The sequence below is a fragment of the Podarcis tiliguerta genome, assembly GCF_965153285.1.
Source record: "Podarcis tiliguerta genome assembly, chromosome: 6".
NCBI lineage: Eukaryota > Metazoa > Chordata > Lepidosauria > Squamata > Lacertidae > Podarcis > Podarcis tiliguerta.
In genome coordinates this window covers 49,719,215-49,732,544 of record NC_139539.1, presented here as the reverse complement: position 1 = coordinate 49,732,544, position 13,330 = coordinate 49,719,215, and the positions used below count along the sequence as shown (strand labels likewise).

General features: G+C 43.9%; 1 protein-coding gene across 8 annotated transcripts in view; it reads right to left on the bottom strand.

Moving 5' to 3' along the window:
- RNF220 (ring finger protein 220) overlaps window positions 1-7,898 on the bottom strand; it is a 314,664-nt gene extending 306,766 nt beyond the window's left edge. For 4 of the 8 annotated variants that reach the window (XM_083446086.1, XM_083446080.1, XM_083446088.1 and 1 more), the window contains exon 1: window positions 39-780. In XM_083446086.1, coding sequence (XP_083302212.1) covers window positions 39-663 — 625 coding nt within the window. In that variant the 5' untranslated portion in view covers window positions 664-780. Of the gene's footprint in view, window positions 1-38; window positions 781-2,215; window positions 6,095-7,557 lie in introns of those variants that run through there. The other 4 variants (XM_083446089.1, XM_083446091.1, XM_083446087.1 and 1 more) reach the window with 4 other exon arrangements.
- Window positions 7,899-13,330: the final 5,432 nt, after the last annotated feature.

Sequence of the window (13,330 nt, the reverse complement as noted above, 5' to 3'; positions counted from 1 at the left end):
ATTTTTCTGCCCCAGCTAAGCAAAGTTGAGGTACTTACATCTATCATTTCGGTCCTCGGGACTGGATGAGGTCTCCCGGTCCGAAATGAGGCCAGAGACAGCGAAGATCTTTTTCCCCGTGTCATCGACTTTGAGGGAGCCGGGGGAGCCAGATGGGAGCTGGGCTCCAAACTCATACTCCTTGCCATCAGCGTCTGAGAAGCGAAGGTGGGGAGAGTCAGTGTCATGGCAGTTCTTCAGACGCTTGGCAGGTGTAAAAGCTGACTGGTAACTCTCCCTGTCCTCAGTGGAGGCAAAGGGACGGAAGGCCCCAACGCCACTGTGGTTCAGCATGCTGATTGGGGTGCAGTCCAGATTGGGGGGAGCAAACTGGGGGTGCAGATGCAGCAAGGAAGGTGGAAAATCACGGTTGGTGAATGCTCCTGGCACACCACCTTGTCGGTGATACATGGAGGCAAAAGTATAGGAGCCATTAGTGAACGGGATGTGCACATCCTTGTCCACCGATACTGGAACACCAAAGGGCCTTGGCTGCTGGCAAGGGATGGAAGCATCGCGGCTTGCTTCAGCGGTAGAAGCGAGAACCATCAGGGCTGGAGATGCCAGAGGATTGGGAAGGTAGGAGGAGTTTTCCATCTTGAAGGCTGCCCGGTGTAAGTCCATCGGAGTCTCTTTCCTTGACAGGGCCGCAAGGAAAATGGTCTTCCCTGGATGGAAAACAAAGCAACGTCTGGGTGTAGAGCTGGGGGGTCTCACTGGGGCTTCATCACTGTTCCAAAGCTGTGGAGAAAAAGAAGGGAAAGGGGGAGGAAATAGTTAATTGCCATTCAGTCCTGGACAGTTACCTATCATGAATGCAACAAGAAAATTGTATGAGCAAAGAACCAAACCTCCATGTGTTCTCTTTCAGGAAAGTTCACAAATAACTAGAAGGGTCTCTAACTCCCTCTAAGGGTGTGTCAGCACAAGTCTTTCTCAGTCTTTCTCCTGCTACCAGCTTTAGCACCAAACTTTGAAGTCAATAGAAGATCCCCACTAAAAGTAGATAAAATGGGGCACTTTTCCACACACCAACACTACTCTGTGGTTCATGCAGGTAGTGCATCTTGCTCTGACCTCACCTTCTGCTGTAAGAAGGGCAAGAAACTAGTGCATGTTCAGATTAAGGAATGAGTGGTTTGTGGGGACTGAATGCTCTGAATAAGGGCTATATGGGATGAAAACAATCTTTAATGAGCAAATGAAAGGCAAATGACCTGACTCCTTACAGACAAAAATACGGGGGGGGGGGGGTTGGACTGTGGAAATCAGTGGTAGCAATTTTAAGTTATTATGTTTAAAGAAAGTAATTGCTATTTTAAAAATCTGGTAAGTTATTCACAATTTACAAACAAGCATTTCTGCATATATCTGCACAGCCCATTAAGAAAAAAATAATGTAGAAACCGTATCTGTTTTGTGTTGTAGAGGCCCATGTGAATATCTACCTGCGCAGATATACATACAAGTTATAGATTTCACTTTATATTCAATGGTGCATGTGGGCATAAACATGCCTCTCTTATACATTTCTCTGAATTGTTTCATGTGGTGTTTGTGTGCTTTCAGGAAAGCAGCAGCAACTTCATCAATAAAGTGCTTGGCGTCTCTGACAATATTTAAAATCATAATGGGAGCCAGTGCCATATGATCTCTTGCAAGCATCTGCCTTTTAGGTTGAGGACAGCACAAAACGGATCAGTAATTTTACTTCCTAATGCGCTCATGCTTAAGTAGATTTGTAAACTGTCCTGGATATGCCATTAGCATTTAGAGAAAAATGTTAACAAAATGTCTAGGCTTGCTTTTCCTTGAAATTACTTACAAATTCTAAGTAACCTATTATCCCCACTCGCAACGTATCAGTACAGATATTTACATTTACATGTAAGTATAAATAATAACATTAACTTTCCCTCTAACCCTTTTTAGAGTTGAAATCGAAATCACGTTCTCTCCTCTTCAACCTAGAATCCACCCCCCCTCCACTTTTTAAGCTTCCACTGCCAACCATTCAGAATGCCACAATGCACTTGAATGTAAGAGAACTGTTACTTTAAAACAATGTGCTAGCCTTGCGGCACTCAAAAGGCCACAAAAAAATCATATAATAAAAAAGCTGTTACAAAATGTGCCTGTTAGATCCAGAAGGTCAGACATAGCAAATAAAACTTACTGAAAGAGTCTCTTTTCTAATGGAGTGGCTTTTGTATTCTGTGAATGAGCAAGGCTAGGTTAACAAACTCTGTGGAATCCTGACTGCGCCTTTCATGCTGTCCAGCAGTAACATTTCCTTTTCTCCCATTCTGTATCCAGACGCTCAGTGACTGTTATTAAGTGTGAAGATGAGAGGGCATCATCTCGCCTCTTCCTCATTTGGCTCCCTTCCTGATACAGATCAGGGCTAAATCACCAGATTATAGATCTCACATTAACAAAGTTTTGGTCGCTTCCAAATTTTAAATAACTTTCCGTCAAGTACTAGCCATTGACAGAAAGATGCCACGGAGAATCTGGTCGGCCTTCTTTCGGAGTTACCTTCTGCACTGTTTTCTGCATAGCTGATTTGTCACAGAAAAGCAAGCAAACAAATTTAAAACAAAAAACTGCAATAATAGGTGAAGGTGAAGCAGGGGCTAGGAGACCTGAATGCTCATTTTCAATTATTTTTAAAGGGAGGGGAACACCCTACCCAGATAAATACATAAATACACTATTAATATCTGAATTGACCCATGGGACTGAGGGAAAACCATAGCCTTTCTAGGATTTAAATAAATGAGGGGGGTGAGAGCACACTACTAATGCCTCTGTGCCTGCTTTTCTATTTTTACTTCCACTGTCACCTCATTACGTTAAATGTATTTCATAAATTAGTAATCTGGAAGCCACACTTGACACTCCTTGTAGAATACTGTGAATCACTCCAATCGCCCTATTCGTTCGCAAACTTCATTACATAGAGAATAAATCAACATATTACGATATTGCACCAAGCCAAGTTTATTTTTTAAAAAAACCCTCCTGCATCCTTTTCTCCCCCATTTTCTCCTTGTCTCTTACCTTCTTTTCCACCATCTCTTTGCCCCACACGATTATCCCCTATCACCACCATCATTAGGAGCATGTACAGATGAGGCTGCGGCAAGGCCAGTCATTATGAAAATCTATAGATAATACACTCCCAATGTCAAAATGTCATTGGTTTTTAAATATGGAACCCAAAATAAGAAAACTAACTGACCTGCTTAATTAAAAAAATATGGATTGCAGGATAACCAGCCTGATGAAACATTTGGGTGACTGGAAGGGAGCGGGCACAGCCAAAGTAAGTAACTGTTACTTTTCTGCCTCTATGCTGATTTTTTTTAATTTAGCACCCTGTGCAAATCCAGATTAAAATAACTCCAGCTATTGATCCAAGCAGTGGAATTGACATTAATTTTAGTTCACTTCTCACTTTGCAAAGGGATCAATAGGAAGTAATAACAGCTGACATCCTCGCTGAAAGGAAGAGAAAAGACGGTCTAGCGACAGAAATCGAAAAGCAACCAAATAAATCAGCAGATACTTTTCCATGGCATCAGACAAACTCCAAACAGATTGCAAAAAGTCTTTGTTAAATTAACTAAACAAGGAGTGGAGGAGGCCATGGGGGTGGAGATAAATCTATGAAGCTACATAAACTGTCCACTGGGTATCCGAGTTAGATCAGCACACCAATAATAATAATAATAATAATTAAAAATGGCTTACTTATATTTTCAAAATCACCACTTGGCTTTATGGATAAGCATGATTCCTTGCAAGAACACCCGTCATTTGCAACGCTTACTTAAATGCAAAGTGAAGCGGCAAGACCAAGAGAATCCCAATTAAAAGCTTCAGCCTTTATTCATAACAAAAACAAACAAACCCACAACTTAGAACAAAATCTAACATGTTATGCACTGCTTAGGTTTTGGTTCCTCTGTTTATTAATTATTATAATGTTATTTTTAATTGCCCCAGAGGAGAACTACTAAAATGAAGAGAGGCTAAGATAATGCAGAATTCACCATGCATCCTTCTAGCCATCATGCAAGTGGATAAACAGAGTTGGTCACAAGCTGCAGGTGGAAAACTCATTTGCTAATTAATATAAATTTTATATTAATATACAGAACCCAGAAAAGAAAGGCAGAGTTTCTGTGTAAAGAATTATTTTCCATTCTTAATTAAAATATATAAACCACACATCCCGTACTACTAAAACAGGTTGCATTTTTGTGATCCTCCTGCTATTTCCCAATTCCAATATATAAAATAACGGAATAATAAAAAAAAATTCCCTGCAGTTTGCGGAGAGAAAGAAATAACTTTTTCTTTAAGAGTTCAAGCTGTTAGGAAAGAACAGAGAGTTGGAAACTACAGGTTTGAGCTCTTGTTACTTTGTAATCACATAATTTTAGAAGCAGGAATTTGGAGATTTATTCCTACTGAGAAAATCCTGATAATATAAAACAAAACTATCCCAGCTGTTGGGGGGAATTAAAGTGTGCAACTGGATTATCTGTTCAAACTGGATTTCCTCCTAATAAATGAAAACAAATGCAAGATTGAGGACAAGAACAAGCAGGAGATCCCAGTGTTGAATTACGAAAATCTATAGGTCTGTATTCCTTGTCACTAAACATCAGGATGGTTTTGGAATTGTGAGTGTCCAAACTAGATTATGAGACGGTGGCCGGGATAGGGGGCGAGGCGGAATAAGGGCACTGCCTTTTCGGCGTCCAAAATGCCAGTTCGGAAAGTACGAAGGTCTATTCACATTTTATGAAACCGATGGTGAATCGGGCCCCTTGGCGCAACAACAAAGGGGCCGCCTCGCCTCTCCCCAATTCGCTTTGCGACTCCCCCCCCCCCCGCTTTGCAACAACAAAAAAATAACAAGGAAAATAAAATTCAAGTACGGGGACGGGCCAAGGTACTAAAACAGATAATAGATTTCCACCCTACCCCTGCAAAATGCATCCTTCTTTTGTTAAGCAAAGTAATAACTTGCAGAAGTCGAAGCCGCCAAAAGGCGTTTGTTAGCCATCGGTAAACAACACAAAGTAAGGAGGTTCTGATCTGCAAATTGTGGGGCCTTCATCTCATCCTCCAGCCCCGACCCAAAAAAGGGACACGAGATGGACGCACAACGCTTCCCCAGTTAAGCGGTCGGGGGGGGGGGGAGTGTAAAATTAAACTATTCAAACTCTTAAGTTTTCTGGTAGAGAAATAATACTTGATCGATTTGGATCTTAAAGTTCTGTTCCAGAAATCTCCAATTTCCAGCAAAAGCAGAATTAATTTCATAGGAGGAGCATTAACCCGCCCTTCTCCCACTTTCTGCAGTTGCAAATCAAAACAGGTGTTTGTCCTTTTCCCGGTACCTAAACTGAGCACGAAAAGAATTCGGTCGGCTTACTACAACTTCAAACCACGTTTTATATACACACTGTCCTCTCCACATCGGGGGTATAAAAGAAAAAAGTGGGTACAGATTTCAGAAACTGCATTGGAGAGATACAGGAATCGGAAACTAATTCCCCGCTAATACGCCCGCTCGGCCACGCCTGGTCACTTTTTTCACTGCACACCCCCGCCAAATGCTCTGCATCGACAAAAGAAAAAAATATATAAGAATAATAACTGTGCAAAATCGGTTTCGCAACTTTGCAAAGGAATCAAAATTTTCCTTCCTTCCAGGAAATATGTGCGGGGCGGGTGGAGTGGGAGCAGAGATCTATCTCCCTTCACCCCAATCTCTACAGTCTGTTCAAGACTCGTTTTCTTTTTAAAATGCTAAACAAAGCTCATCAAATGTGCGGATGCCTCGTGCTGTTTGAATTTATTGCAACAATTCCTTCCCTGCACGTTTCCTGCCTGGAAGGCGAAAGCATTCAATGCAACTCCTGAACTGGACATTGCCTAATGATTTCATTGTGCCCAAGCAGATGTTTTTTATGTATTTCGATCTACAAGGTGAGGAATTATTTCCCCTTCCTTGCAACCTCTGTACCGACTTCCCTACCGCGCTGCAAGCAGCGGCTGCTGTTGTTTCATTTCAAAAGCTGGCCGTTCCTCGGCTTCGGGCTGAAAATGTGAAGAAAGTTTTGCTAAGGAAGCCCAGCTAAACATGCATATTCCAATTTCCTTCCACTTCCTCTCGCCAACCGGGTTCTCTATTTGCTCGCTTGCACCGGTGTTGACCCTACAACACAACATCGCTTTTGCTATGCTATTCATTGCAGGAGAATAATTGCAAACATACAACTAACGACCAATTTTTTAAAAATTGTTTTGCATCTCGGAGAGGAAAAATGCAGGCGGAGAGGGACTTTCTTTGAAGGAAGGAGAGTTGTTTGTCCGAACTTCAACCTTTCCTCCAAACTGCAAGCATTTCACGTGCGCAACCATCGCGGCAGCGAAAAGGAACTTGGGACAAAAGGAGGAGGGGGAAAAAGGCGGAAAGTACGCCTTAATTGCGGTTATGTAATTTCTAATACTCAAAGTTCACATGTGCGCCCGCTCCGTAGTAAAACTGAAAGCTGACGGGGGGATGACGATCCTGACTCTATGCGGTGCTTTCTACGCACAGGGCAAATGCTGGATTTTTAAACATTTTGAGTTTTGTGCAAAAAATATTATCTACCTAGGTCGTGCCAGAGGGAGACTAGCAGGCTTGTCCCTTTCGACGAAGGTCCTCTCCTTCCCCACCCCCCCACCCCGAGTCTTGGGTATTGTTTGGGGAAACTGCGTTATTTCAGCCCAAGACCGTGGGACACGCGAAGGAAAGCCGGGAAGTATCTCCCGGGCTTGCACAGGGATCGCTTCTCTCTCCCCCGCCCCCCCACGCCGCTCTTCTCTTTCTCTTTTTTAACACTAAATGCTGTTTGCGCTAATTGGAGCCGCGCGGTTTTCGGCTGCGTTTTGCAGGCTTCTTCCCCCGGCACCTGATCCCACCCAGCCCCCTCCCCGTGTCGCCTGCTTCCCACCCCCTCCCCAGTAAAATAAACAGGAGGAGGAGGAGGAGAGTCCCGGGAACACAGCTACCCTTAAAAGGGAAGGGGGCACCATATTGATCAGATTTTTGTTGTTTTTTTTTAAAAAAACACACTCATTAAGATTCCACCCCCCCCCCCCGCGTGCGCGCTTTTTCAGCATCCCCACCCCTGGACCCCGATGAGCATCTTCTTCCGTGGGAATTTTTGCGCCGAGGAGCTGGGCGTGGAGAAAAAAATGGAGAGGCAAACTTGGTTCAGAAAGTTTGACTTTTCGAAACATCGGCGCCCGCATTTGCAAGAGAAGTAAAAGAAGAAGAAGAAGAAAAGGGGGAAAGTACGAGGGCAGAGAACTGAATCGAAACCCCGGAGATCCCGTTGGAAAGTTAGGTCGACACATACGTCTAGGCACAAACACGCGCGCGCACAAACAATGCACCATGCACCCCTGGCTTCCTCGCATGCACCCCTGGGATCTCCCGCTACTCACCGTGGAAATTCCTCGAGAGGTGGCGTCCCCCTTTTAATGTCAGGCTGCGGAGAGCGAGAGCCTGGTCTGTTGCTGCGCGGGGAGGAGAGCCGGACGTGCTAAGCCCGGCGCGTGTGTGCAAGCGCCTTCGGCCAGCATGGGAGTGAGCAGGAGCCTGACACGGCTGCTGGGAGCCAAGGAGAGCGCAGCGCTGCCTCTCGAAGCTGCCTCTAATCAGTGAATGAGCCTCCACTCTCCCAGGGACTCCGAGCTGCTCTCTCTCTCTCTCACTCACACACACTCACGCTCGCTCTCGCTCTCAAACACACACACTCTCTCTCTCTCACACACACACAGGCACAGAGCCGGCCTGAGAACGGAATACATTAGGGCAGGGAGGAAGCCTGGGAAATGGAGTCCACAGCTGGGACGCACAGCTGCTCAGGGATGAGCCCGTCCGTCATCCCCCCCCCTGCCCCACACCGAGCAAGGCATGAACTTTGGCTGGGAGCTGGCGAAGGGGGTCGGGGAGGTTAGGGTCGAGCTGTTTTCGCGTTTCAAACTGAGGGTGGTTGGGGGTGAGCGAGCACATCCCGTCTAGGATGGAGTGCTTTTTCACCAGTAACGCTTAAATCCGTATTTGCCTTTCCATTTCTGTGATTTCTTCCATTTAAAAGCAGCTCTTCTGCTTTCTCCCAGATCAACAGCATTCAACATTCTCCTTTGCAAAGGCTTAAATTGGCCTGCCGTGCTAATGGTACCGCTTTTATCTGTCTGTTCATAGACATATTCACATGTAACACTAAAGGTGACGATCTCGTTTGTTTGTTTTAGTACCTTGATATTCCCCACCCCCTTTATATTTAAATCACCTCTTGCTTAAATTAGTCTGTAACTCTGAAGTCAAGCCTACATTGGCTGCTACAGGTCAGGACAACATTTGATTTCTCATCTGGTTGCAGCGCTGAATTGACAACACCTACATACTGCACACATATCCCAAGTGAAGTTCAGATGTCCTTTCCAAACTCTATTGTGAAAATGTGTTACAGGCTAAAAGTTGTCCTTATAAGTAAGATACACTGAGGGTACTGCCGGTGTTTATAGTGGGATGCATGCAGAGTTTTCACAGCATCCATAGCTTCAAAACACCAATGTGTATTTAACCCTTATTTAATCCAGATTTACCTGTTCAGGTGGGAAGAGAGAGTAAAGTTAAAAAAAACTGTTGCCAACAACCCATTTGCAATATCTAAAACTACCCTTTTACAATACGAAGCCCCATACCTGGAAGCACCCTGAGTACAATAGAACTGACTCTCTAGCATGAGTGCTTGGGACACAAGTGTCACTTGTGAACAACACCATGACAAGTCTGAGTTTTAATAGTAAGAGAGTCATATAGGCGGCAGCACTTGGTCTTGAGTACCATAAGAGATTAGGTGCATTTGATATACGGCCTGACTATGGGACTCTTGGCCTGTCCACCTTAGGAGATAGTCCTTTACTTCCTTGTTACTCTAGCGCAGTGGTTTTCAACCAGTGTGCCGTGGCACACTGGGGTGCCTTGAATGATGGTCAGGGGTGCTGTGAGCAACGCTGGCATTTGTCCCTCTTTCTTTCCCTACTGATGCCCTTTCACGTCTCTGCCTCCCAAAGGCAGCTGTTTATTGAAGCAGCCCTTGCTACAAGCTCCACAGGCAAATGGTGCCTCAGGAGGCACCTCTCTTTGGGGTGGGCAGCTCAGAAACCTGGGGAGGGGAGAGTAGAGGAGACTGATGGAACACCACAAGGGAGTGTTCAAAAAGGGGTGAGGGGCTGCCAGCTCTGAAGGCAAGGGGTGACATAAGTAGCTCCAGAGCCCCACCGGGATGCTGCAGAAAGAATGTAGTTGGCTAAGGAAGCCGTGGAATCAAAAAGGTTGAAAACCTCTGCTCTAGTGGTTTGTTTGTTTTTTAACCAGTTAGTTCCAGACACCAACAGAGCTATATATGAGGCTTCTTTACATAGACTGGTTTTCTTACTTACTTTATGTGTATTGATTTTAACTGGCGCTTCTGGTTCTAGTACTGTTGTGTGTCATATTCCCTTTCCCCCTATACATTTTAGTCTCTCCCCATATGAAAGTAATTCCAGACCCTTAAAAATTGTTATTGTGTTTCACTGCATCATTACCAGCTCTCCTTCTTCCAGACTTTCTGATTCACAGCATATCCAAATTCATCACCGTTTCCTTGTGCACAGAACCACCACCTAGCTACCATCAGCCTTACTTAGAACAACAAACTTTGTCAGGCACTGATCTAATTGCCTCGGCGACATTCCATGGCGTTCCTTACCATCACTGGAAAGTAAGACGTATTGGAAAACAGATTTAGAAGCTGGCTAGGTTGGTGATGTCCTTTGTTGCATGTAGAAATCGGTGGCAGGTGCAAGACTTTAACACAGTGTTTTACTGTCATGTTCACATGAAGTATTGTGCTAAGATACAAAGGAATCCTTTCAACCCCATATCTATTTTCTGTACCAGGGATAGTGAACCTGTTGGATTGCACCTCCATTCATCCCTGGCCATTGGTCATGTTGGTTGGGGGTGGGAACCAGAGTCCCATAATGTCTGGACCATGGGCTCCTTACCTCCATCATCAACAGGATTTCTATGACCTGTAACTTGCATCATGAGGCAAACTGCACCCTCCCTTCACTGCCTGTGTTCAGAATTTGTTGTAAAATGTATTAATTGTAGCAGAGCCCAATCTCTGCTCGAGGTTTTCCCACAGGCATCTGGTTGGTCACTGTGAAAACAGCATGCTGGATCAGATGTCCTTACAATGTGGAAGGTGGGGCAGGCAGGACAGAGTGTTGCTACTGCTCCACTGGCCTCTGTTGCCAGAGAGGAGCACTGTTGGTTCGGAGAGCTTTGCCCAGGGGTTGATGTGGGGCACCAGCAGCCACATGGGGCCCCAAAGAGCCCTAATTCTTCAACTATACCAGCCTGAAACTGAAGTAAAATAAAAAAAAAACTCCAGAAAGAAATGCACACTCATCTATTGAGTCAGCAGACATGGGATGCAGCAGTCAGTCAACTGCTCTGCCTTGCTGCTCCCTGGACAGGATTTGGGTTTTCTGTTCATCTGAGCTGGGGTATCCAACAACAGGAAACCAGGCTTAGTGCTGTTTGATAAGCTGCTCACACACAGGTGATTATGGTCCATGTCAGTGCTTCCAGGTCATTGACAGAATCTTCAGGATTCTTGAGAACTTCTCCAGGCAAATTTTAAGCCAGGGTTCTCACTTTTTAGAAATTATCTTTTGGAAGCTGTTTTGTGTTGATCCTCTAAACTGCTGAAATCAGAAGTTTAAGGACCAGGGCAGGGCAGGAGAAACAGTTTCCATTAAATGGAAAGTACTTTCTCCTCTTTAAGCAAGGTGCAGAGTTGCTTCCAAAGGGCTTCCCAAAAGTCCAGTGCTGCACTTTGAAGATGAGGACAAGATATTGTGGATGATGCAACAAACATGCAAACCAGGGAAGCATTTGATCCACTTTAAACTTCTGGTATACACTGCCTACATCTGTTGCTAGTAACGTGAGTGATGTGAGGGTAGAGAAACATAATGTGGGAACTCAGGGATGGATTACATCCTCTGCTTAATCCTGGTTGGAATTACTATTATTGCTATTATTATTATTGCTATTATTATTGTTGTTGTTGTTGTTATTATACCCTGCCCATCTGGCTGGGTTTCTCCAGCCACTCTGGGCAGCTCACAGCATATTTGAGAACATACTAAAACATCAAACATTAAAAACTTCCCGATCCAGGGCTGCCTTCAGATGTCTTCTAAAAGTCAGATTGTTGTTTATTTTCTTGACATCTGAAGGGAGGGTGTTCCACAGAGAGGGCACCACTACCGAGAAGGCCCTCTGCCTGATTCCCTGTAACCTCACTTCTCGTAGTGAAGGAACCAGTAGAAGACCTTCTGAGGAGGACCTCAGGGTCTGGGCTGAACAATGGGGGAAGAGACGCTTCTGCAAAACCTGAATATCAGGAAAGACAGCAATATTGTCCTACAATACAACTCAAAATATGGAAGGTTGTAATTATCTATCCAAAAGTGCCAGCAAGAATTAAATTCTGCAAGTATACTGGGTGTGGGGAAAACCTTAAAGTGAAAATTACCCTTGTGAAACACCTTAAGACAGGCATTCCCAACCTTCGGTCCTCCAGATGTTTTGGCCTACAATTCCCCTCATCCCTGACCACTGGTCCTGTTAGCTAGGGATCATGGGAGTTGTAGGCCAAAACATCTGGAGGGCCGCAGGTTGGGGATGCCTGCCTTAAGATCTATTAGCAGGCAAGACTTTATAAATGACTGATTAGTGGGGGAAGTCAGTGGGTAAGAAATCAAGCCTCACAGCAATGCTACTCTTAAACAAAACTTTTGCACGTAACAAATGTGAGAAAATATTTGGCCTATTCTCAAAAAAAGGAAGTAAAAACAAAAATATAATTTGTGCCTGAACCCCAACCCCAATGTGTTAGATGTGTGGACTGCAAGAAGATGTTTGTTTTACAAAATAAATTCATTAAGCACCAGAAAATTCATGCAAGACACTGACAGATGCCACACAGTCTGACTAAATCAACATGTCCTCGTGGAGAGCAAAGAAGCAGAGCAGAGTTGTGATCATTCAGTGCTAATGATTGAGCAGTTGACAAAGATGAGGGAGAACACTGACATATTTCTTTTTTTCTACCAAGCAGTCAGCTCTATGCAAGAAATTCAGAAGCAGCTTGGTGTCTGTCCACCTAGCAATGATCTTATCAGTGGAGGCTCTTACACTAGGGCTACTAGGGCCTAGCCCTCCCAAGGAAAACATCAAGCAATGGGACACCTTGACAGAAGCCGGAGTGCATGGAAATGCCATTTACCTCCCATTGCAGTGGTACCTATTTCTCTACTTGAACTAGTGTGCATTAGAACTGTCATGTTGGCAGAAGCTGCGACAGAGCAACAGGAGTTCACCCTGTCACATGGATTTGAACCTTCCTATCAGCAAGCCCAAGAGGCTCAGTGGTTTAGACCACAGCGCCACCCGCTCCCTCCATAGTATAACACTGTATAACACTAGGGAGAACTGGTGACCGACAAACCTCCCTAACTCAGGTGCTCAGTGTCCAAGTCCTGTAACTTCATGATGGGCACCTATCTTTATTGCAAATCCATCTGAGAAAAAAACCCCATAACTTCCATTTTCGCTGTACAGATGACTTTAATTTTATGTATGTGACTTAACCCAGTAAATCTTTTTTTAAATGGGATGTCATTGGGTTTTGCAATATATTTGCAATATATATAGTATAACATAGGTATGTCATTGTGTCACTGGATTATGTGTTTGAATTAGATTGGCTTGCTGTAAGTTTTTTTATTTTTATTCTTCTGGAATTCCTTATTGCTGATTTTTGAGGGGAGGGGTAGTTTTCTATCTGTTTTAAAATGATTGTTTTAAGTGCTGCTTTATCTAATTATATTTTTGTTGACTTTCTGATTTTAGATAGCTTTACCCAGCAATTTTGTTGCCCTTAATATTTGAATTCAATCAGCCATTAATTAAATAGCAAAACAAGGCAATGCCTTCTCAACTATTGATAACTGTTTGCTGTTGCTATAGTTTTTAGTTACCTGCATAATCTTATAGATATTTTCTCAAATCGTTTATTAGTCTGAATACTTTTTTGACTTAGTGAAAATGTATTTCTTTAAAAAATGTGAAATGTTCACAATTACA